Below are 26,419 nucleotides of genomic sequence, written 5' to 3'. Positions count from 1 at the left end.
AACTTTGTTCTTAGTTTTCAAAATTATTTTGGTATTTTAGGATCTCTTGAGATTCCATATGAATTTGAGGGCACATTTTTCTATTTCTATAAAAATAATAATTATTGAGTTGGGTGTGGCAGTACACACCTGTGGTCAGGAGGCTGAGGCAGGAAGATTACAAGTTCAAAGCCAGCCTCAGCAAAAGTGAGGAACTAAGCAACTCAGTGAGATCCTGTCTCTAAATAATATACAAAATAGAACTGGAGATGTGGCTTAATGGTCGAGGCCCCCCTGAGTTCAAACCCCAGTACCTTCCCACCCCCATATATATATATATATATATATATAAATTTGTATTGAATCTGTAGATTGCTTTGGGAGGTATGACATCTTAAAAATATTAAATCTTTTAACAATGAATATGGGATGTGTTTTCATTTATTTGTGTCTTTAATATCGTTTTAGCAATAGTTTTTAGTTTGCAGGTTAAATCTTTAATTTTCTTGGTTAAGTTTGTTCTTAAGCACTTTACCCGTTTTTTTTTTTTAATTTTGTCTATTTTTTTCTTAATTTCCTTTGTGATTTTTCGCTTTTAAGTATATGGAAATACACCTGGTTTTTGCTTGTTGATTTTGTTTCATGCAATGTTGCTGAATTTATTATTTATGGCATTTTTGAAAATGGGATATTCAGGGTTTTTCCACATATAATCTGGTTAGATGCTTTTGAGAAATGATTGCTGGTGAGGTTTGAATGAATCAGCCGCTGGGGTCTCTGTGATGCTTGATGGACAAAGACCAGGGGCGGAACAGCTTTTTATTTCCAGTACCCCATCCTAATGAGGCATATATAATCTTGGAGACCTTCTGTGCACTTAGCATGGGTTATAGAAGTGTGTGTCTTAATCCTTCCTTAAGAAAGTCCTAATCCCTCCTTAAGACAGCTTATGATATTCCCGATAAGACCAGGCTTACACATATGACCAAGGCAGAATACATCAGGTACTAAGTCTGAGGGATTTCAAGTGAGCTGGGGAGGAGGTTGTGAGCTTCTTGGAGAGTCAGGTGAGGAGGATGTTGGAGGACAGGGGCTTCCAGCAGAGCTGGAAGATCTGTTCTCTCAAACTGCTGACCCAAATTTTTAGATTAATTTCTTTGCTAGTTGAAGACATTTTAAAATCTTCCATTTCTAAAATGAGCCTTGTTTGTAGGAGAAACTGTGGTCTGACATGATTTTTAAAATTGTCTGGACTCACTTCAAAGACGTGGAGTGGGTTAGGCATGATTTGCTGTGCTTTTAAGAGCAGGGTTTGCTACCTATGTTCATGAGTTCTTTGGAGAGCAGTAAACTATTTTCCTTTTCAGACATGAATGAACACAGCTCTAGAAGTCACAGTATCTTCCTGATTAATATTAAACAAGAGAATGTAGAGACTGAAAAAAAACTCAGTGGGAAGCTTTATTTGGTTGATTTGGCTGGGAGCGAAAAGGTAATTGCTTCTTTATTTGTATTATCTGTAATTCTCCGTCATTTGCTTTAGTGTGCAATGGTATAATTTCTGTGCCTCTGTATCCCCTGGTTTTAAAGAGCTTTTAAAGTTTCCAGTGTTGCGCCAAGGTGTTATTAAATTCAACCTTTGTTTTCCTGCTCTTTCCTTTCTGTTCCTGAAGTCTCCTGTTTGTATCACAGACAGGTACATCGAATGCTCTCTGATTTGTGCCTGTTAGGCCCTGATGACGACACTGGCAAGTGTTGGTCTGAACTTAGCCTGGCAAAAAGGTGGCTGCACAGATGTGGGAGGGACTGGAATGCCTGAGGACAGGAAAGATCCCCAGGAGGAGCCAGACTCAAACAGGCTGGGAAAGGGCTTTGCGGTCCGAGGGTGGAGCCCTGCCTCTGCATGTTTCCTTTGCTGATAGGAGATCTAGACCCTATACCTGTCCCTGTGTCCCCTGGTTCTCCTGGCAGTGGTCTGGACTGAGTACTGACATGGGTGGCTTTGGCTCCTTCAGGTTATGAGGCTGTTGTCAGTCTTAGCCACGAGCTCTGACTATACTCTGCTTTTGTACGGATCCTGTCTTGCCCTCTGTTCCCTGATCTTAAGCCTCCCGAGGCTACTCTCCAGCTTCTGAAACCTGAATCTAGCCAGAATCTCTAGCCTGTGAGCTTCCCAGACCCCCGTGGGCAGCGTCACAGAGCCAGTCCAAGTGCACAATGCCTTTCCCCCATCATCAGTGACATCAGCTGGAGGTCCACATCAGGACAAGTCTGGAGGCGTGGTCACTCTCCCTAATTGGACAGTTGACCCCCACTTGCTGCATACACCACAGAGTTCCTGTATTCTCAGTAATGGTAACTAACAGCCATGTAAGTCATGGGTGCTTCGGTTACCCTTTCATTTGCATTTATAAAACAGTGTGCATAAAATCATCTAGAAGTTCCTGGTTGGAATCTGAAAATTTACTGGTGTGGGCTGGTAATTTGGTCAAGCAGATATTCACCACCATGGAGTAAGGGTGCAGTTCTAGACTGACCATGACATTACTGCCATGCCAGCTATGAGTCCAGACAAAGAGCTGAGTGGCCCCTTCACTCTCACTGAGTGCAGAGATGAGTGTTTAGGGTCTAAATAAGCCTGAAAACTGCCTACTAGTAGCTGGCAGATCTGAGTGGAGGCCGGTCTCTGCACAGTGTTGGTGCTTATTGCTAATGATATTCATGAGATGTTTTAAAGTGTCCTTCGTATATTTTCTTTTGTTCACATCCATTTCTCTTTGCCCTAAATGTGTCCACATGACTGGTGGTGTGAACTTGTAGAACAGAACTCTGCATTTTAGCTCTCATCTCCTCTAAATGGCTTTCTTCCTGAGGCTGGCAGTTTAGCATCTCTGGAGCTCAGTTTCCTTGTCTGTAAAGGAAGGTGATAAATAGTACCTGTTTTGTGTATTTTATGGAGTTAAGATACTCAAATACAAAAACACCTTAAAATCCATAATGTGAGTAGGCTGTTATCATTTGTGACCCATCAGGTACACAGTTGATCTGTCTGTAAGCAGAGGTGTCCATACCCACAATTCCAAGACAGATGAGAATCTGTCCTATTTGAATGAATATGTATTCACCTGTATCTTAGGGGCTTCTCCTTTATTGTAATTGACATCCATCTTTGTGCAGTTTAAAATTATTTCTCTTCTTTCCTTTAGAGAGCAGCTGCTCACCCTGCACCGTTTGTGCAGGCAACAGAGACATGAATCATGTCGAGTCCTCTTTTTTTGCAGCCTCTATAAACGGCTCTCTACCCAGAGCAAATGCTGTAAATATGAAATTACCAGCAATAACACAGCAGAGGAGGCACTGTGCATGGGGCTTCTGGCTGCAGAGGGGGGAAAAAAAAAGACAAATTTACAATGTAATGCACCCCTTCTTGACTTTTTATGCCTCTCTGATGGGCATTGCTCTTTGAATATTGTTTATTTTCCTTTCCTTCTTCTTTTTCTTTGCTATGGAAGTAATCTGGGAAGGAACAGAGTTGGGACAACCTTCTCCACTACCTGTTGGTCCTTTACCTGAATTGATGGCTTATAATTTACATTTCCCCCACTGTCCCTTTTGCTGTGGCTTTAGATGGCATTTTCTCTCAGTGCTTCCCTATGGACATCCTCTGGTATGGAGGCTATGGTTTGGTCTCCCAGGGCCTGAGCTTACCCTGGTGACAACACTTCTGGAGCCTGATTTCCCTGGATGGATATCCCCGGGGGAAGCATCTGCAGCTCTCCCACTTGAGGCATTTCAGCCATTCCACTAAAACCTAATCGAGAGGAAAATGACAGCAGGAGAGACCAAATCCCCAGCCTCATGCCTCAGGGATGGTTTTATCAATGTGGTTCTTACTTACTTCTGTTTTTCCTTTCTTTCCAGGAGGGCCTTCCCCTTTGCCCTTGTGTGTGGACTTAAGATCTCCATTTTGTGTTTTGGCGTCCTGTGCAGCTCACTGCTTTTCCTTCTCTCTGGTAGGTCAGCAAAACTGGTGCAGAGGGAGCTGTACTCGATGAAGCTAAAAACATCAATAAGTCTTTGTCCGCCCTTGGAAATGTGATCTCTGCCTTGGCAGAAGGGACAGTAAGTGATCCTGCTCCATCTATTAAATACTATTACCAGAAGTCGCCTTTGGGTTTCCTTGTTCTCTTTGCCACACACCCCAGAGAGTCATTTGTTTTCCTGTTTGGAAAAGAGAGAGGGAATCCTGGCTGTGGACGCCTGTGGCTGGGAGATCCAGTCCATTAAAAAGTGTGAATGGTGATGCTGATTTCCTATGGGCATTCTAAACTTTTGCAAGATCCAGGGACCTGGCCACAAATTCTTAGAAACACATGTTTCTAAGTTCAGCGTCTACATACCCAGCTTGCTTGCTTGCTTCTGTGTTTTTTCCTTTCAAAGAGCTGTCAAAACCAATACTAATTATTTCCCAAACAGAAAACACACGTGCCATACCGGGACAGCAAGATGACTCGGATCCTCCAGGACTCTCTGGGTGGGAACTGTAGAACTACCATCGTCATTTGCTGTTCTCCCTCTGTCTTCAATGAGGCTGAGACCAAGTCCACGCTGATGTTTGGACAGAGGTGCGTGTGGTCTCTGGGGACCCGTGCTCTGAGCTGGCTCTGAAGTCTTAGCCTTGAGTGGCGCGGGACTCACGTTGGAGAGTAACAACGTGAGGGCAAGGGGTTACTGAACTACATCTAGCAGGTGATCTGTAAACTTGAGACACAATTTATTGAGGCCAAAGGGATGATTATGTTTTTAAGGAATGGGTAGAAATATACCAGTCAGAAGTATGATGTCTAAAAAAACAAAACACCCAAATTAATTGTAGATGCAAATTTGTAATAGAGCCGAGTATCATTTTTGTTCTTGGTGGAATTGAAGTCTAACTGAGGTTCATATGATTTCAAGTATATAAACCTCAGGATTGATAACCTCTTTAACTCTCATATTTAGGATCCATTGCAAAGGTCCTAATAACAATAAATCAATCAGAAACATAAATGAATATAGAGCAGTGGCATAAATAGACAAGGGAAGGAAAGGAATCCACACTTACCTGATAGTAGGTGGGACAGAGTTTATGCTAAGGAAGAGGCTAGCAGCAACCATCTTCTCACCTTCAAAATGTCCTCAGTCTCTGCAGAGTGTTGGTGAGTCTAGCATTCACTTTCATGTGTGTGGCTGGATTCTTTTCTTCCTATCCTTACTAGCCATTTTCTTTTCCCTCACCTCCTCCTCTGGACCAAGGCTGACCTCCTTCAGTCCTGTTTCCCCAGTTTTGGTGTCCAGCCCTCATCCTCTCAGTTGGGTTCCTTGGGATTAGCCCCCTGAGTGCTAGGGGCCCTGCTGATTTGGATGATCTGAGCATCTTTCGTGCCCAGTGGGCTGAGCCTGAGGGTGGAAGGTGTGGATTCTATTATCCTGTGATCTTTAGACAACTTAATGTTTCTCTGTGGGACTTGGCTGCCTCCTTCATAAACAGATGTCCCTGGTGCCCCTGCCTTCCTGCTGGGGGAATGTGTTATGTGGTTACGCCTGAGAAATGGTTTCGGATGCTAGAAAAAAGATGGAGGGGGTGGGCATTCTGTAGGGGAGATTGTTATGACTGTTTAAACTGCATTAAGCCCCAGTCATTTCCTGAGCCCTCAACAGAACATAGAATTACACAGTTGTGGCACCTGTGGGATGTCTAAATAAATAATAATTAATGTTGAAATGTTGTAGAACTAATATATCTTTTAAACTGGATTTGGGTTCTTTACTTCCTCCCAAAGGACTTCCTTGATTAGACAAATGCTCAGGTCAGTGGGATTGTGGTAGGATAACACCTACTTTGCTAAAAGGTCTCTGGATACCTATAAATCAGCTTCTGCTTATGAGAAGCACAGAGTGCATCCTGCTCCTACCCCCCCCCCCCTTTACCACCTGGTGTCTTGGACTTGAGTTTAACAGTTTCCTCTAAAGATATGTTTGAGCAAACCAGCTCCAAATGCATTTATGAAGGGATTATTTCTTTTAAAAATGTTTCACATGTAAAGCAAAACTATTCTGGATCTTTGTAAGCCAGGTCCCCCTGGGGTCTTGGGCTCTGTAACTGAAAGCTGTTGCTGTTAGTGGGTATTTGCTTCTGTATATAGGAAGCATATTAAGTATCATTTCAAGTGATTATTGTCTTTCTTCTGATATTAGGCTATCAGTAGTATCATAATATTAACACATTTTTTTTTAGTGCCAATATATATGTTAGACATGTCAAAATCCTACTAGCATTTTGGTAGATATTATCTCACCTTTGTACAGAGGTTGAAATTGAGGCTTTCAAAGCCATTAGCTACCTTACCTGAGACCACCCACTCAGTAAATGACTAAACATGTAGCATGTCCTAGGATGCAGACTACAGTATTTGATCCACAGCTTCTCACATGTAGGTGGCTTGATCAGGAAACTTTGTATGAGTAAATTTTCCATTGTTTATAACAAATTATTTGAGGCTGGGTACTTTATAAAGAAAATAAGTTTATTTAAGCTACTAGTTTTAGAGGTTCAAGGACCTGGTGCTGACATCAGCTTGACTCTTGTGAGGCTGTCATGACTGATGGCACTACACTGGCAATAGTCTATGTGATAAGACAGAGAGCCAGAGAGGCTGGAGAGGGGTCAGGCTTGCTTTTTAATAATGACCTTCTCATGAGAACTAACAAGGGTTTCATGGGAACTACCTCATTTCCTTTTGAGGGTAGCAATGTCAATAACCCATGACCTTGTACCAGGTTTCATTTCTTAAGGGTTTCACCATCTCTCATCCTGCTCTGAGAACCAAACTTCAACACATGAATCCTTAGGGGGCATGCTGAAACCATATCTGCACCATGGCATCCTGGATGAGCACACCACAGTGGCTGAGCACAGCCCTCTGGTTTAGTGAACCCAGTTTTGAAGCTAAGTGCTGTCCTTGACCGTTCTCTCATTTCCTTCTCTCTGAGCCTCGGGTCTTCTCACCTGTAGAAGGGGGCATAATAATGCCTCCTTCAGAGCATGTTTGAGAGGATCATATGAGTTTCTCCAATTTCCACCCTGCTCAGTACTGGCAAGTTGTAAGCAGTTTGACATTATTGAGGCTTGGGAAGGTCATGGCAATGGGTAAGACTAGTGTAAGGGACAGCATGGTGATAGAAGAGACAGGAGAACTAAAATTACATTTCTGGAATAAATGAGGAAAAATAAAAATTGTCGTTATAATTTAGCATTCCAGGAAATAAAAAGTCATGCCAGCTATTTTGCAGATGAAATAGGCTGGTCTAATTCTTTATCAATCCTCTAGTTTCTGAGCTGTGTGGCAGCAGGAATGACTTTGTCAGTGGCATCCATTTTCCAAACACCTTTAACATGACAAGAGGATGTCCTGTAAATAACGCTCATCAAATGAATGAACAGCGGAACCCAAAGCTTATCACAGTGCCCTGTACCCAGGAGTTGGGTTGGTTTGGATCTGGTTTACCTTCCATTCTTTAATTAGGAACGTTGGAGATGTTTTTTTTTTCCCTTCCCTCTATTCCCAAGTTAGTTAATTGATTCTTTAAGGACACTGAACTCCTCCATGGGCCTATATCTGCTTTATGGTTAAAGACACTCATTGAACCCAATTATACAGCAGACATGAGTCTGAACATCGGATTAGACATGGTATCTGATAGCTAATGAGATTAAGCACTTTGAACTCAGAAAGGCTGCCAGGCACATCCCAAATTCAGTGTAACAAGGGTTCATTATTTCTGTGGCAAGAGTGGCCAAACCTTAGGACAGTGTAAGTTTCTTCAGTTATTCCTAGGTGGTTCTTTCAAGGATGTGAGGAAAATGTGCTCCCCCACCCCCATTCCCCGCAAAGCTGTACTAGTTGATGCTCTGAATAAAACCATAGTGTGTGCTTTGAAGCAGTAAAACGAGTTGGAGCTGCAGGGCACCCTATCCTACCCTGCTAGCCTATCCTTGGGAAGTCCTCTAGATTAGGTGCTGGGACATAAAGGGAAAGATTCACCATCTCTGTGTGTGGTGTCACTGATGACTTCTGGCTCTTATGTTTGGCCCTTTGGTCCCCCTGAGTGCCCAGCACTGTGCTGGTGAAGAGGCAGAAGCTGCCTTCTGTAGCTCAGAGAACTTTAAGCCAGTTGAGGAGGCAGCAATTTTAATTCCCAGGCAGCTGAGAGTCAAAAAGACAAGCTCAAATTAGAACAATTTCATTGATTTTTCTTTTCTATCTGGCCCCCAGCCTTTTATTCTTCAGTCTTTAATTACTCTTCTAAAGGAATTTTACAGCACTATTTGAAAAAGATATTTATAAGTTTTTGAAATGGGAACTCAAATCACCCAATTCTCTGGGAAGGCTATTTAATGTTCCCTGGTTTGGGGTGGTGTTGAAGGGAGGGGAGCCCTGAGGGGCAGGCCAAGAAAGGTCTGAGTCAGCAGGTCTTGGACACCTAGAGTTCGGATTGATCCAGAATGAATAATTCAAAGGCTTTATTTGTATGTTGATTGTGGAAGAATCGATAACTTAGAAAAATTAATAGTCTTCTTTTCCTATTGTGCACAGTTTAAAAAAATATCATGCCATTATTTTAATTGTGCCACCTGCCATTTCAGTGGCAGCTGGATTAGGCAGAGCTTGAATAGAGTGCGTGCAGAATTCATGTTGTAAGAGCATGAGAACAAGTTACCTGCAGAGGTGGAGTGAGCACTTTGGCCAAGGCACATACTTGGCTACACTTTTGACATAAAACTAAAAAAGGCTTAAATCCTCCCTGCTGGAGGATCTGCTGCTGACATGCCAACAGGGTTAATTTTTGCTCTGGGGCGTGGGGTGTGGGGCATGGATGTGGGGCATGGGGTGGGGGGAGCCGGGGTGGGGAACTGGATGCCAATGAGATGCAATTCCTCATCCATGTCATTGAAATTTTCATTTCTCCTTCCTGACCCTCTTCCCTCACAAGCAGGGAAATGGCTCCCCATGATCTGGGAAGGTGCTTTGGAGCAGTGGTTTTCCTGAAGGTTTAGGGTTTTCATCGGGGAATGGGACTCAGCATAGATTAGAAGTTTTGATGTTATTTTTATGTGACAGCTTGGCTAAGCTATATAGTGCCCAGTTTAATCAAACAATAGTCTGGCTGTTGCTGCAAAAGCTATTTTGTATTTGGTGGTTAATGTGTAAAATTAGTGAATGTCTACAATGCGTAAAGTACATTGCCCTGGATAATGAGGGTGGCCCTCATCCAATCAGTTGAAGACCTTAAAAGCAAGAATCCAGGTTTCCCAGAGAAGATATTCTGCCTCAGGACTGTAACACAACTCCTGTCTGGGTGTCCAGCTTGCTGGCTGCCTGATGGCTTTCAGACTTGCTGTACTCTACAATCATGTAGACCAAATAATTGGGTGATTTGCGTTCCCAGTTTTTCTTGGCCTTGTCTTGTTCGTTTTTTCCTCCCTTCCTCCCTCCCTCCCTCCCTTCCTTTCTTCCCTCTTTCTTTCTTTTTTGTAACTAGGGATTGAACCCAGGGTACTTTACCACTGCAGTACATGCCCAGCATTTTTTATTTTTTGTTTTGAGACAATATCTTGCTAAGTTGCTGAGACTGGCCTCTAACTTGTGATTCTTCTGCTTTAGCCTCCTGAGTCACTGGGCATGCACAGTTTCTTTAAATAAATAAATAAGAGGAAGATCATGTTGTATATATAATAGGATTTTATATATATATATATATTAGAATATATAATCTTTCTCTCTCTCTCTGTCCCTCCTGTTGGCTCTGTTTCTCAGGAGAACCCTGACTGATAGACAAGGATGCTGGAGGCCCCCTCCTACCTCACAGAGGTCTCTCTGAGTCTCCGTCTCACACACAGCATTCATGGGGCATAATCACACATTATCGATTATTCCCTGTGTCGAAGGTGTGAGGTTGTCTAGAGTACAAATGTTCGTACTCTCTTGGACACCCGGAGAGCAAAGGAAAATGTTGAAACAGGAAGTATGAAGGTATCAAGAACAAATATCTCCCTGGTTCTTCCAAGGAGGCCAAAGTAACTAGAATAAACTCCAGCAACAGACAGTGCACACAGCTTTTAGAACTGACAGTGACCAGGAAATACACCTAGAGGAAGACATTGGGGAAATAGGTGTGGATGGCACACAGCATTCTGAGCTATTGGTTGTAGGTCTTCTCTATTCGATGAAAACTTTGTTTAAGTGCCAAATTATGAGGATGCCTTCAGCGTATCAGGTCTGGGTCCTTAGCTTGGGATGGTAAGGAAAGTGAAATTAATTATCCCCTATAAGGGATCATCAAGAAGCAATCCAAGAACAATCTCTAAGACCAATCAAGAATTATGACCAAATAACATAGACATTATCAAACCTCTTAGAAGCCTGAACACATGCTTCTGGATGTGTGAACTGACATGGAATGGTTGAGGGATTCAATGTTGCTTGGAAGAAAAGTGGGAGGCAGCTGTCCTCTTTGCATTCCACAGTGAAATATGTCCAAGAGAATCTTTTCTGCATCCTGCACTGAAGTGGAAGGGGTACTGTGGCCTCTATTCTTTTTCCACTGTGGTTGGTCTGCCTTCTCCAAGGAGGGTTAACATTCATTAGCTTTGAGGTCTTTTATAAACTTGGCCTTTGTTACCTCCTGAGGGGAGAAGGATTTTATATCTGGGCCATTCCAGATCATAAATTACTGAAGTGTTGTGTGAATCTAAAGTCAGCCAAAACACAGAGAAGCTGCAAAACAGGTGCCTTGATAATAGCACCCTCATAGTTAGGCTTATTCCGCTAAGTGGATTGTACTGCTAGGGTAAACTCCAGATTGAATTAAGGCTCTTCCCCAGGTAGCCTTTTTTAGGACTTTAATCAGGGTCTGCTATGGGTCAAACCTATGGAGTAGCATTTATCTCTATATGTGCATTGGGAGCTTCAGTAAAAACCCTGAGAGGTTTTGGAAATGAAGACCAAGGCATTTTTTATGCTTTTGGTGAATGATTAGGTCACTTTGGGTTAATCATATGGTATCATAGTTTGAGCCTTAAAGATGGTAAATGAGTAGGAAGTGGTTTGAATAAGGCTCCAACAGATCATTGCCTTGTTTTCCTATATCAAATAGGTAAGGTCTCAGTACTACATGACTGGATGGCATCTCTATTGCTTTACAGTCTGCAGAAGGGTATTTTGGACAACAGTGGACCCTAGCTAAGTATCACAATGGTCCCATGAGGTTATGTCAGCACCCCATAGCCATCTTAGTTTAGGTAAACACACTCTAATATTCTTACCATGATGAAATTGCCTACTGAGGTGTTTCTCTGATTGCGTCTTGGAATTAAGCAATGCATGACTGTGTATCTTCAGCTACACAAAATTATAAAATCTGCCTTAAGAGCATTTCTACTTTCTGCTGTCCTGTTGGTTTTATGTTACCTTGTATACTACCTGAAATTCTTTGAGAAGCAGACTGAGCAGTAGAGGCACAGGCACATGTGTGAGCCTGAGCATAAGCCCTGCATATGTCCACATGTGCTCTTTTGCCCAGGATCCCTGTCCACTCACCGTGTTTGAGAGTCTCGATACAGTACTATTCACTGTGATTACAGCCTTACAGCCAACAAACACGTGGAAAACACCAAGATAAGATAGCCAGGAAATGAAAGCCTTTAAAAAAGAAGAAAAAAAAAATTTGTAATTGTAGATGGACAGTATACCTTTACTTTATTTATTTACTTTTATATGGTGCTATGGATCAAACCCAGTACCTTACACCTGCTAGGCAAGTGTTCTGCCACTGAGCACAGCTCCAGCCCATGAAAGCTTTTGACATGCTCTAAAGTGTACAAAAAAAGAAACCAAGTAGCAGATCACCGTGTAACTACATGGATGACAGCTAGCTAAATATTCAGGAAGCAGGGAAGCACATTTTCAGTGGAAAAATTAGGTAGGAGCTAATGATCCGTAGAGGCCTTTATTCTCTAAATTTGCTAAAGTTCATGGTAAAAAGAAAAAACGACGGTAGATGTTCTTCATCCTTTTGCTCCAGGTCTTCTTGGAAAGGAGGGAATGAGACCCTCTTTATTCCTCTTTGCAAGATTGTTTTCAACATCCTAGACAGGAGGATGTTTGTTCTATTAAGAAAACCCCTCTGGGCACAGAAATTCAATCTCTTTCTTAGTAACTAGTTTATTGGACAATCTGGAAATTCTTCTATCTGATATGATTCCTTTCTATAGCAGTTTAGTTTTCTTAACTCATTTTTATTGACTATAATATACATATAATAAAAGCATCAACATAAGTGTACAATTTACAAATTTTTATAAATGTACATAACTGCTGTCCAGTATCTCAGAAGTCTCCTTTTTGCCCCTTATTAGTCTATGCCCAACTCTCAAGAGTAGCTGTTGTCTTGACTCGGATCAACACGGATTGGTGTTGTCTCTGACCTTTATATAAATGAGATCACATGGTACTGTTTATATTTGGCTTCTTTCATTGTTATCTGTGAAATTCATCAAAATTGTTAGGAGTAGTTATTTTTTAAATTTATTGTAATTTGTTATATATGACAGCAGAATGCATTACAATTCGTATTACACATATAGAGCACAATTTTTCGTATCTCTGGTTGTACACAAAGTAGAGTCACACCATACATGCACTTAGGGTACCAATGTCCATAGGAGTAGTTATTTTTTACAGTTCTATAGCATGTATGTATTTGTTCTGTTGGTGAAAATTTGGATGTTTTTATTTGGGGGCTGCTGTAAATCAACTATGATTCTGGTTCTCGTGCCTTTAGGTGAACACACATCCTCATTTCTGTTGGGTAAGAACAGGATTCCTGTATGAGGTGTTCGGATTTTGTGGATACTACCAAGTACTTTTCCAAAATGATAGCAATAATCCACACTGACTTTAGTAGTAATTCAAAGTTATAGTTACTGCCCTTCTTTCCCAATAGCTGACATTTAAAAATCTTTTGACCATTCTAGTAGGTGTGTAAAGGTATCTGTAGTTTTACTTGCCTTTTTTGCTATTTGTTTTGTACTTCTTTCTTATGAAATGCCTATTTCAGTGTTTGCCTAGATTTTTCTTATTGATTTATAGGAGTTGTTCTGGGAAAGTCTTTTGTCAGGTATATGTATTTCATCTATCTTTTCCCACTTTACGACTTGCATTTTAACTCTCTTAATGGTGACTTTTTATGAAGAGAGGTTTTTAATTTTAATGAAGTCAAATTTATTTTTGTTTTATGTGCTCCTTAAGAAGTCTTTGCCTACCCCAAGGTCTTAAAGACATTCTCTTCTAGAAGCTTTATTGTTTTACCCTAGAGTCCATCTGGAGTAGAATTTTTTTATATGGTACTGGAGCCCTAGTGCCATATATTGAGAGGACTGTCCTTTCCCCCATCCCGTATGGTGCCTTCATCATAAATCAGATGACTGGGTATTTGTCTGTTTCTAGACAATCTATTCTATCTCTACTTCAAAGTTTCTATGTAATCAGTTTTAATTACTGTGACTTTTTATGTATTGATATTTAGTCCTTTGATCTTCAAAATTATTCTTGCTATTCTTGGCTTTTTTCATTTCTACTATAAATTTTAGAACCAACTTGCCAATTTTCTATACACCTACCCACCCACACACGCCCTTCCAGGATTTGGGGGTATATTGTTTTAAATCTGCAGAGCAATTTTTGGAGCATTGGCTTCTTTCCCTGTCAGCCTGAGCTGATTTCTTTCTTTTTTTTTTTAATATTTATTTTTCAGTTTTCGGTGGTCACAGCATCTTTTTATTTTATGTGGTGCTGAGGATCAAACCCAGCGTCCTGCACATGCCAGGCGAGGGCATCCCCAGCCCCAGCCTGAGCTGATTTCTTCATATTCGGCCTTTGGAGAATAGCGAGGCCCGCTGCCCTGCTCCACTGGGGCTTTGCGTTCCAGGTGGGAGTCGGGATGCATTCCTACGCCTCTGAATCTCCTCTTTACCGTCTCTGCATTGTGCTGTGCTTTGGGAAGGTGGCTGGTTTGGATCACTGCAAATGGGCTCCTTTACCTTTGGCTTCTAGTCAGGTTCAGTCACTGGGAAGGCACCTGGACAGGTCATCAAAAGAAGAGTGTGAGGTCAGGGGCTTCACTTCTGTGCCCTCCACCAAGCAACCTTGCTCTTCTGACTCCTCCTTCTGGCCCCTTCAGTCTAGGGTGATAATGGCTTCTCCCACATTATCACATTATTTCCCAGCACCTTTTAATCACTTTGTTAAACTCTCTCCAAATAATGCAGTTTGAGCAGGTCATCTGTTTCCTGCCAGGACCCTGATTACTACAGAAGTGGAAGATAAAGAATGTGCTGAGTAGATTTTAAAAAGAGCTCAGAGAATGAAGACCAGTTGCACCAGTGATGCCCTTGCGGGGGTCTGCTGGCAACACGCACCTCTGGCTGAGACTGCCTAGGCATAGTGTAGAAGCTCGGCCTTGCTCTTTCTGATATCATTTGGAATCACCAAGTGATACTTTATGATTTAAAAAGTAAGATTAGTAGTCTCATAGTGCACCCGTAAATGACAACAGTGTTTTAGCATGAGTTATTTTTTCACTTTCTGACTAAGTTGTTAATGGATGCTGCCGTGTTTGTACTGCAGTCTGAGAAACATCCACAGTACCGCCTGAGGATGTTCGAAGACAAGGTGAGAGTGTCAAGCTGAAACAGTCTTTAAAGTAGTAATAGAATTGCTCCTATTTGAAAAATTAGAATTGAACCATTTCTGGGGACAGCAGCCTCAAGCTACTGTGAATGAGAGAGAATTATACTAATTCTTTAGTGAGTCTTATATTGAAGTCCTTTAACTCTTCTTTTGACAGTTGGGTTATTTAGTTGTCTGCTTTAGGAATTAATTTTTGGAATGACATCTGTAGTGCTGGTAATGAGTACTGTCAGCCTGAAATAGAAATCATGTCCAGAATGTCATTTGATGACAGTAGTAATTAACCTGGATCACACATCAGATCGTACAGGCAAATATGATGGTATAAGGACGGTTTGGTGTTTAAAATGAAAATGCCAATAGCAAGTAAAACAGGTTGTCAAATAGTTTTAAATGAAGTTTTACCTTCTTTAAAAGGTAAGTAATAAGTAGAATTCTGCCATGATCAGCTTACATTTTAGTGGACAGGGCTGCTTATGTGTTCTGGTCTGTATGTGCCTAGGTAAATTGTGATTTTGGGTTTCATGATCACTAGTGTAGCTCTCCGCCAGCTGCTCCCTTAAGTTACTGTCCAGCTACCATTCATGGGGCATCCCAACCCTGCAGGTCATATACCCTAGGAGATCACAGAGCCCCTTATACTAGAAGGAGCAAAATGGTGGCCATCAAACATGTTTGTCCTCGTGTTATTTATTTTTAAAAATTGTCTTAAACTGGAAAATACAAATAAAAATATCTCAATTTATGACTTTTTTTTTTAATGGATGACCTGAGAACAGTGGGTCCTTTATTCTAGTATGGTGACAAATGACTGTGATGGGGGCATGTGCTTAGTTGGGAGCCATGATTGTCATCTGGCCAGCTTCGCTGGGTTCTGTGACTCAACCAACCTATGAGGCATGTGTTGGTATGTGTTCAACACATCAGGGATACTTTAAGGTGCCAAATGGGAATAAGAGAAATAACTGATGTTTCATTGTTTATCATTGATATCAGTAGCCCTAAGCTCCAAGAGGCCAGAGAACTTGTCTATTTGTCTCGGTATATACCCAGTATTTCATGTTTGTTGAATTGAGCGGAAACTCTACCTAGGAAGATGAAACTGGTGATGTGCAGGACACTTAAGGGGAAGGCTGAATGCTGGAGAAAGACATAACCTTAGATAGGGCTGAGGGTACAGGGTGAGGTGCTGGCCCAGAGAATGCAGTAAGGGGCAACCTTGAGTGACAATTCAAATAAAAATCTGTTGGGTTAAGAGACTGGTGGGATGTAGAAGAGAGAAGGAAAGGATGAGTCTAAACTGAAAGAGCCGCAGTGCCATTAATCTCCAGCCAAGAGGGTGATAGGTGAAAATGACAGGATCCCTCCCGTTCTCCCAGTCCAGACCGTTGGACCTGAAAGGAGCCCAAGATTTAGTTGTATTGATTCAGTGAATGCTAGTAACCATACTCAGGATTTTCCCCACGTTTTTAATCCCAGAGCTAAGACCATAAAGAACACAGTCTCTGTGAACCTGGAGTTGACAGCAGAGGAATGGAAGAAGAAATATGAAAAAGAGAAAGAGAAAAACAAGACTTTGAAGAATGTCATTCAGCATCTGGAGATGGAGCTGAACAGGTGGAGGAATGGTAAGGAGGAGTGGAGAGGAAGGAGGGGGCCCAGTGTGTGCTTTCTCTTTCCCCGACTGCTGGCCTCCTGGGAGGCACTTGGGAAAGGGCATGATGGCAGAGCTTGGTCCAGTGGGAACAGCCTCTGTGAGCAAGCAGCTATTTTCTGATTTCCTAGCCCAGATCCACACCTGCATCCTGTCAGTTGGCTGGCACACATTGTGAGTGTGGCTAGGTGGCCATTGGCAAGTTTGGCCTGATCTGTTTCCAATGAGACACCCTGACTGTTGCTGTCCTCCATTCTGGTAGCCATTTCTGAGGCGGGTCATGCCTGAGACTTTGTGGCTCAGATTGCTTTGGACTAAATAAAAAATCCCCTCTCTGATGAATTATATCATTTCTTTGGGGTTAAAAGCCACCATTGGCAAACATTGGTCTTTTTTTTGCTTAACTCACCATCATGCTCTTCTTTATCAAAGGCAAAAGCAGAGACCCCTAAAGAAGCCAGCCTGTGCTAAGATGGATTCTTGTTTCGTGACCAGTTTTCCTTTTCCCCCCCAAAACATTCTCTGTGGTTTGTTCTACTGGGAGAAAATATCTCAGAGAGCTGACGTGCATTGGGTGGGTGGGTTGTGGGTGAGGTGTTAAGAGGGGTTTCCAGATCCAAGTGCAGACAGGTTATTTTAGTGATTTTTAACACTGTGATGGAGGTTAGAAAGTAGAAGAGTTTCTTTTTTCTTTCTTTCTCTTTTTTTTTTTAACTGAAATGAGGCAGGTTGGTGTGTGTGCATGCAGGGAGATGGCAGATGGTTGGAAGTTTTTCCTCAGACCCTCTGCTGCCGTCACCAGCATTTATTTCAGGCACTACAGCAGACCTGAGCTCTGGGTGTGTTGGAGCTTGGGGGCTGTCATGCCGGATCAGGAGGTACTGCACCTGTTTGTAACTGCCGAGCAAGCAAGCAGCAGATCATCTCATGCTTGTATGTTTGCTTCTGCTTTTTGATAGTAAGGGTGGGGTGTCAGTGAGCTGCTGTTTAATCCAAAACAATTATGTGGCAAACGAGGATTCAACAAAGGATCAAAAAGTGACCTAGTAGCCTAAATAACGGGTTGCTTCTCTTTTCAGGAGAGTTTCTAGCTGTGCATGTGTTTTGAAAGCTGCTAGAATAATTGAATAATTCAGCATCTGGTGGATGATTCCTTACAGTTTGGCAGAAGTAGGAGAGTGGGGAGGGGTGGAAGGGAAAATGGGGAGTGGCCCTATGAAGCGTTGTTTTATTTCTGGAATCCTCTTGGGTCAGTTCTCTGTTGGATGACTGGGACATTCAGTAAAGCCTTTTGGTAAAGTGTTGGGGGACAGGGCTTGGAAACATTGTCACCTGGGCAGTTAACCTGGTTTTTGTTCACCCTTTCTCGTGCTGCCTTAGGATCCGCCTCAGCCTCATGTGCCTGGCTCCCCAGTGCCAGCATCTTTTTGCATGCTCTATCCTGCTCTTGGCCTCTCCACTTAGCATCATTCTATCTGGTACCCCAATTCATCCACACTGCATATCTACTCAGAAATTACCATTTTTGGTGCCTTTTGTCAAGACCCTACATAAGCCTTTAAGTTACATAGTTTCAAAAGGAAGACATGATTTCTGGCACATAATAGATCTGCAATAAAGGCCTGTTAAGTAAACGTATATTAATGAGGGTGCTGGAGATTAAAGGAGGGTGGGCCATTGGGCCCAATCTCTCTTCTGCCTGGAGATCGCCATCAATAAACATGTGGTGATGGTCTGTGGTGCATTTCAAGAAGGGAAACTGCATTTAGCCAGGAGTTGTTACCATTGGGGCCTGATGGAGGCTGAGAAGCCCATGTGGGCTTCCAGGAATAAGCAGTACAGAGAATAGATCTGAGAGAAACGGCAGTTAGGTGGCTGAAACAGAAGGTGTTAGGTGGGGGTGGGGCGTGGGTAGAGGGAACCAAATTTATAAGGGTCTTGAGAGGAAGGGCCAGTGGGGAGGTAAGGGATGCACTGGTCTGAGGTGAGCTTGGAAGGGTAGGTGGTGCTGTTCCCAGAAAAGAGTTGTCCTGGATCTTGGAAGCAGTGAGAAGCCATTCAGGGTATTAAGCTGTAGTGTATATAATAAGATCTGGGTTTTTGAAGCTCCATTGGTTGTGTAGGGGAATGGGCTGGAATGGGTAGAGAAGGAGCTACCCACAGGATGAGATGATGGCAAATGAATTGGGAGGTGTGGCAGGGGAAGGGAGAGGAATGCATGGACCCATTGCACGCTCTATCCTGCTCTTGGCCTCTCCAAGGTGGAAAGTTAGCAGGGATTGGTGGGAATTGGCTGTGGGCCTACTATGAGTGCACAGCTATCTCAAGCACTCACAGCACATCACATGATGTGCCAGTGGACTTCACATACACAAACCAAGCCAGGCTTTCATTATGTCTCTGGGGCTGGGTGTTGAATTCCCAAGCCCAGTAGCCCTTAAGGTCCTGACAGGTTAGACAGCTCCCTCCAAGGGGACTCAGTCTCTGGTAGACCAGGATCTAAACTGGAGGAGCTGGTCTAGTTCATGTTATTTCTATTGTTGGTGCTGCCTACACGTGGAGCTAGCTAGTGATTTGTGCTCAGGCCAGTGAGATGAGTGTGAAAAGTACCACCCCAAAGAAAGAAGGGCCTGGAAGCCCTTTGGTGTCCTATGTATCAGTCCTAATTCCTCCTAGCTAAAGTCATGAAGGTGTGGCTGGTGTGCATAAATTAGAAAGCTGGGATAGGGAGTACAGGAGATGCAGTACCCTCCACTCAAGCCAGAGAGGCAGGATATTGCCAACTTTCTTTTGAAATTTGACACACACATTGGTTTTAAACCCGTAGGAAGCAGCCACTAATTTCCCTTAATGTTTCCCAGGTATTGGGGTCTGAACAAGTAATGGGCACCTTGTCCATTGTGTGTCCTCTCCCTGGGAAAGAGCCATCTTTCCTTGCATGGTGCATTCATTATTTAAAAGCTTCCCTGTACACTCTATCTGTAAGAGCCAGGAAGGACTGCAGTTGAGTGTGTGCATATGTGTGTGTGTGCACCTTTTCCTACTTGCTATCACAGATCATGAAGTAGCAATACAGGGAGGAGGGAATCAGTTGCAGGAATCAGTTGCAGAGAATGTAAATAAAGAAGGGAGACTTGTCTGATCCAATGGACAGTGATAGGACTGTGCCAGGGGAGGGGCAGGCACTGCCCATGTGAAGTATTACTGTTACATGCCTAGAGACTGGTCTCAGCTTCTCTCCCCACCCCCACCTCTACCAGTACCAATTTTGTACCCTGGTAGCTTGATGGGTATGATAGATTGTATCCTCCAAAAATTCATATGTTGATATCCTAACCTCCAAGGTATTAATATTGGGGAAAGAGGCCTTTGAGACGTGACTATTTCCTAAGATTTAGGGCCCTTATAAGAGTCCTGAGAAACCGTGCTTCTCTGTTTTCTGCTATGTGACGGTTCAATGAGAAGATGCCTTCTGCAAGTCTGAAAGAGGGTCCTCACTAGAATCTGACCATGCTGGCACTCTGTTCTTAGATCTCCAGCTCTTGAATTGTGAGAAATCATTTTTGGTGTTTAGAAGCCCCAAGTGCATCTGCATCCTACTTTGTCACAGCAGCTCTGACTGGGCTACTCAGAATGCAGGCAGGGCAGTTTCTTCCTCAGGGCACAGCTGAGTCTTGATTCTCAGACCAGGACTTATGACTCATAGGCTATATTCTGCACAAGCCTGAAATCATTTATGACATTGTCTCTTAAGGCAGGATAGCTCTGGGCATGTGCATGGTGGCTTGAGGAGAGGCCACACTCTGTTTTTATAAAGGCAGGCTTTTTACGCCACTGGCCTGGTTTAATTCTGCAGCGTGCCAGTTAAGGTCCTTAGATTGCAAGCCATAGGAATTGACCCTATCCCAGCTTAAGCAAAAAGAGACTGCATTAGAAGAATAGGAGGGAGTCACAAAATCCAAAGATCAGCTGAGGAACCAGGTTCCACAGGCAGAAGCTGGGCTTGGTACACACAGCAGATCTCATAGGGGCCAGGCTGCACCTGGAATGAATCCTCTCCAGCTGTTTTTTTTTCCCGTGCTTGTAGTATAATGTTGGAAGAACAGAGACCCTGGATAGAAGAGGAATTCTGCGCTTGGTGGTGGCTTGGCTGGGGAAGGATAGGGTACTTTGATAAATTGTCTGATAGAGACTACATGCAATCCAGGGAGTAATTCCTCAGAAAGAGGTTGAGGTGCTGCTATGAGAATGGATGTCAAATGATTGAAAAGCAGCACATGGTCACTGTAATTTGCTAGTGACATCTTGTGGGCCAGTCTTTCATCAGACCTAAAGGCTTTGTTGGCACTTGACCCTCAACGAAATATGCTTGCCTACTTTCTTAAGGAACAGATGGATGGGGCGAGACAGTTGCCAAAAAATGGACCTCTCCTTTTAAAGCTTTGTTGATCATATGTGTGGGAAGGACTTGAACAATCCTGTATATGGGGATAGATGTAGATAGGTGGATTCAGAGTGAATTATGGCTTCCTGGTCACCCCTATCTCCCCTTCATCCATCAAGAAAACTCTTGACAGGAGTATGGGGAGGAAGGGCTGAAGAGTAAGGACATGATGTTCAGAAGTGGTTGGGTCCATCATTCCCTTGGCCGCCAGATCAGACTTTATCATGCTCACCTCTGATACTCTGAATTTTGCATTTAAAAAAGAAAGAAAAGGAAGAGGAACTTTTTAGTAGGAGTTGAAGTCAGGAAAAGAAGGACCTGAAAATCTAGGTGTCAAAAGAGAGCAGGGAAATGACCTGACAATCTGGTGCATCTGCCGAGTCTCTTCTCTTGAATAATTAATATAAGATTAAATAATAGAGTGGAGGTAGCTTTACCCCCATCTGCAGAAATCATGCAAATGAATTATTTCCTCCCAGGCTGAGAAGGTGTGGAAGAACCGGTCATCTCTAAAGTAGATTTGTTCTCTAGGTTTAAAACCTGCCATACCAACAGGCATGGTTCAATAACTAGATAAATCTGTAACTTCTAGTCCAATTTGGGGCTTTATGGAGCTTTGGGACCAGAGTTGTTGGCATGCTGTTTGCTCTCTCAGCATTAAATCTGTAGAAGATGCTGGCCGCCTTCTCAGATTCATGATTATAGTGGATCCATAGAAATCAGCATTGTGTTTGAGATATCTAATTTGCCAGGCCCTCTTTTCTCTTTTTGAGAGCGTAACCAAATTGTAATAAAAATACTGACCGCTTGGAGAACCTTGTGGCCTGTTCAAGAGGCCCTGAATGTAAAGAGGGTGGGAGTCCCAGGTGATCAGTTTATTAGAAAATTACTTTGGAAGGGATTAGAGAATGTCTTAAGCTATTTACAGTATTTTTAGGAACTAGGGTGAGGGATGCTATTTGTATGCAAAATAATCTCTTAAAGGAGTGCTTTTTTTTTTTAAACCTCACGTTTATATAATGACATCTTTTAGCCAGCTGCTCTTACCCATCTGGCAACTTAAAGGTTTCCTTTTAGTTTCTTTGATATAGAAATTACTTACTGTTAGGGTTGCTACTGGGCCTGTTTAATTGGTATTAAAACGAAACACCTCATTTGCCAGATCTGCAGTGGTTTCTGGCGGAAGCTGTGAGTGACCAGCAAATCTCTGCCCTGGAGTTGTTGAGAGAATGCAATTACCTCTCTATGTTCTCCCGAGGTTTTAGGGACTCAGCTTGTGAAAAGGATAACTAGCTTGTTGCTATTTCATGTGTGAAATTTTAATGAATTCCTGGCAGTCTAATGATTTTCTTTTTTGGAAAGAAAATAGAAAACAACCAAAAAAACCTATTTTAGAATTTTTAACTAATAGACCTAATGAGAATTTTTGATTAGTCTATCATTCTCGTCTATTGCAATTGATGGATTTCTATTTTTTGTAGAAACATTATTTATGCTCTCTGGGGGTTTTCATTTTATAATTAGAATGCTCTGGAAGCCTTATAGGTATGCTCCAAATGAGTGCTCCTGTGTAAACACAAATCTTTTTAGTTCTTAAAGGTAATTACATCTGACAGTAGTAAATGCCAGAATGCTTATTTGAAGAAGGGTAAGGTTTCTGGTGGTGGGGGGAAGCCTTTCAGTGTAGAAAATCAGATGCTTTCCAGTAGTATAAGCTCTTTCCTTACAGATAGCAGGCATGCGCCTGAGGGTCTAGGCTAAGAGATATCAACCTTTAATGCAGAGGGAGAATAAAAAAAGGTGCTAATTTTTATTTGGTGGTCCTTCTCCCACTAGCAGATTTCAGGGCATTATTCCTCCAGGGTTTGTTTGCAGCTGTCTTCCTCATTACAATCAGTTATTTCGTAATCACCTAGCAGGGGCTTCTCCGGAGACTCGGTCCACTGCAGTGCAGGGAATATTCTTGATTAACATGGTGAGATTGCCATGGAGACAGATTGCCTGGTGTCAGGTCTTGCACGGTGTTGGGAATTTACAGTCCCCAACGTCTTTGTGAGCTGGACAGTGCAGTTATCAGGGGTGCTTCTGGAAGTCATTTTCTCGGTCCTTTGAAGGGCAGTGGTATTTGGGAAACCAGCTCTTGGTTCCTCTTTGGGCAGGAGCTGTGCTGCTTTTGTTTGTGCATGTTGCTGCTTTGTTCTTCGCAGTCTGAAAGGCTGCTGCAAAAAAATAATCCTGACTGCCTGACCTTTAGAATACAGACTGGCAAGAGCTTGCTGTTTAGATGTAGCTTTGTGGGAGACATGTTGGTGCTTTGATTCAGAGAACTGTTCAAGAGAAACCAGAAAGTCTGCTGTGGACTTCAAATATTGTTTTAATAACAATAAAAATAAACCAGAAAGAGACTTGCATAACTATATATATTGTGTGTGTGTGTGTGTGTGTGTGTGTGTTTTCCCTTTTTGGAACTGAGGTCTAACCACAAAGGTATTGTGAAAACACTAGAAACATTAATCTCAGAATAAGTAAAAATAATAATTTATCTGCCAAGCCTAAAATTTTGCACATTTGTCAGGAAGAAGCGGAGGTCTGAGATGGACTTTAAACAATAACACCTTTTCTGCTTTTTATATATACTGTCTTCATCTATCTTTAGAACAACTATGATGAAGGCATTATTATTACCTCTCCTATGCAAGAAGCAATCAAGAGGTTAAGCAGAAGTTTGGCTTGTGAGTCATTAGACCTGTAGCTTTAGCAGCTGCCAAAGAACTAGAGGTATTTATGAGTGTTCATTGATCACTTCCAGGGTCTTGTAGCTGCATTGACTAGCTTGTTGGACCTCAGTAATCTAATTCCTCAATGGATGAAGAGTGCAGTTTTAGGGAGAGTTAGACCTATGACTTTTGGCCAGAACAGGTTACATGCTGCTAAGATCACAGAGTTCATCCCTGACCCCTGTCTGCCCAGAGGAGTCAAAAAACACACTGGCAGCTCCTTAGTTCACCCCAGCCTCATGATATCAAAGCATCTTCAGCCATTTGGAACCAAAAAACACAGAGAATATGGGAATATGTCTTTTCCAGATGCTTTTGTTATCTCTTTCGTGGGGTGACTTGGCCCCTGGATAATATGTTTATGGTCTGGCTGGTTTCTGGTCCAGTACAGTTAAGATTTTTCACCTTCATCATGCTTACGTGGGAAGATCAAATTCATAGTGCAGTGGATTTCCCTGTCCCCAAATTTAGCAGCTCTACCTGAAAAGATAGAGGTTCAGTCAGGAACTAAGTAGAGGAAGAACATTTGCCAAAGTGTTAGTGGGAGAAGGATCCAAGTTAGAATGGAGGGGAAAGGGGACTTTAAAGTTTTAATGTATGTTCTGTGTTACTTGAGTTGTTTATGTTGAGAATGTGTCCTGAATTATTTGTGTGGCTAAAAAATGTCCTTTAATCCGTCCATCCATCCATCCACCTTACTGCTTTTTATGGCCCATGGATTTAGCCGACTGAGGAGAATATAGATGTTTAATTGGATGAAATCCAGTCTGCACACTAAGGTTGTTGATGGATGTTTTAAGTCAGGAATTGGAACTGAATGAAATATTGATTTGGTTCAGGTTCAGTTCAAAGGCTACTCTTATATTCTGGTTTTGTTTCAGGTCAGTAATTTTAGAAAAACTCTCAGGTATGGTGCAGTCTAGTTCAAAAGGGGAAAAAAGAGTTGACTCAGGTTCGTATTCAGCAAAGCAATAGTTTTTCCTTCAAATTGCTGCTTCAGATGGATCTGTGATACAAAAGTGAAACCATGGGGTTAATTTTACCAGACATTGGGACCTATGTACATACCATTTTGTCATTATCAAGTGAAGTAATGGAATGGAAAGCAGCAAAACAAAGCCATCACACAGTGTTTTGTTTGTGTTGAAGTAAAGTGTAAAGTGGGTTCCTTGAGGCATGAGACATAGCATTACTGAAGGCACAGATTAGGATCTGTTCTACTTTTTTGTTTTTAATTCTCTCTGGTTCTGGGGAGTTTTCCTGGGGAACTTTCACAAGATGGATTTTATGGGCTGAGAACCTGAGTGAGGCATGGAACATCACAGACACTCACTGGCTGTAGTGAAATGAGTGTGAAGTTGGTGGTAAACATTGTGATGGAGAAGTGTTTGCTTTGGGTTTGCTTTCCAAGTAGATACTTGAGAGACACAGTTGAGCTCTGTGGTTTTCATTGAATCTGTCTCCATGCACTCTGTCTTTGCAAGGTGATTTTCTTGTTGGTAATAGCCATTGACCAGCTTAAGAATTGTACCTATTCCTCAATTTGCATTGTCAAATTTGGCAGTGCTTCCTCTGAAGGCCCTAATAAACACTCCTGAGCAGACTGCGAAGTGGTGGGAAGGCCCTTTGTACCATATTCTGGATTGGCTGTTGTTTTCTTTTCCTGGACTACCTGACATCACAGGAAACTGTTCTGCTTGAACTCTCTAGCAGAGCCAATTAATTCTGACTTCCTAGGGGAGAGTGGAGCGGTGGAAAGTGTGTTCCCACAGTGCTAGTCGAAGCCCCCACTTCTTCTGGTAGGCTCAGAGATTCTCAGATTGGGAGGATTTAGGGCCTACAGTGTTCTATTTAAACAATGGTGTTGTGCTCCTTGATTTGGCTGTTTCTACTAATGGAACAGTAACATAATTAATTGGTAATTAGCATGCCTCAGAGGTCTGTTTCCCTTTGAATCTGTCACTAGAGAGAATGTGATTCTAAGTAAAGCCTCAGCATATTTCTCAACAAAAGCAAAGTATGTGCAAAAAATTTGAGGCATTGCTGCAAATTGGATTAGTTAAGAGCTTGTGTGGTCTGTGGAACCAGTAGGCAATGCATCAAGGGGGAGGGGTAGTCTTCTTCCTCAGACTAATTTTGGTCAATTAACTCTGACCTTTCTTATCAAAGAAAGAGCACAGAATAACTTTATACTAGAGCTCTTCCTCTCTGTATTTTTCACCAGGAATGACTATTTTTAGAACTCTTCCTGGAGAGTTGAAGGCTCAGTTTCTTTTACGTCCAACGCCCCTTGGCTGTGTTTTGCAGGAGAAGCTGTGCCTGAGGATGAGCAGATCAGTGCCAAGGACCAGAAGAACTTGGAGCCCTGTGATAACACGCCCATCATAGACAACATCGCTCCTGTTGTTGCTGGCATCTCTACAGAGGAGAAGGAGAAGTATGAAGAGGAGATCTCCAGTCTCTACAGACAACTGGATGATAAGGTCTGTAGCCAGAGGTTTACAGTGCACGGGTGTGGAGAGTAAAGATCCCAGACAGCGTCAAATCTGTGGAAATATGTAGGGTTACAGAACAATCTTGATGTTTATCTTCCTAATACTTCCTAGTTCTGGATCCCACAGGCTCAGGGAGCTTGGTTCTTGTGAAATGGGAGTTTAATTGAAAGAGCAGGATGTTGGCTTAGACACAGGCAGGTCCTATTTAGTCTTCGCCTCCAGAGATTGGACTTGGCTGACCACTGTGTGGAAGAAGGGGTAGGTGAGTGTGTGTGGCCTTT

General features: G+C 42.5%; 1 protein-coding gene across 1 annotated transcript in view; it reads left to right on the top strand.

Annotated features, from left to right (window-relative positions):
• The window catches only part of Kif5c (kinesin family member 5C), a 151,925-nt gene that overhangs the window by 72,864 nt on the left and 52,642 nt on the right, over positions 1-26,419 (top strand). Inside the window, exons 8-12 of the mRNA XM_046426960.2 lie at positions 1,347-1,471; positions 3,997-4,101; positions 4,456-4,604; positions 16,248-16,396; positions 25,951-26,126. Of these exons, the coding sequence (XP_046282916.1) occupies positions 1,347-1,471; positions 3,997-4,101; positions 4,456-4,604; positions 16,248-16,396; positions 25,951-26,126 (704 nt within the window). The remainder of the gene's footprint in view (positions 1-1,346; positions 1,472-3,996; positions 4,102-4,455; positions 4,605-16,247; positions 16,397-25,950; positions 26,127-26,419) is intronic.

This window comes from Marmota monax, unplaced genomic scaffold, assembly GCF_021218885.2.
Source record: "Marmota monax isolate L192 unplaced genomic scaffold, Marmota_monax_Labrador192_F-V1.1 WCK01_AAM20220418_F8-fsc00048, whole genome shotgun sequence".
In the NCBI taxonomy this organism is placed as follows: Eukaryota; Metazoa; Chordata; class Mammalia; order Rodentia; family Sciuridae; genus Marmota; species Marmota monax.
This window is presented reverse-complemented; position numbering and strand designations above follow the sequence as displayed.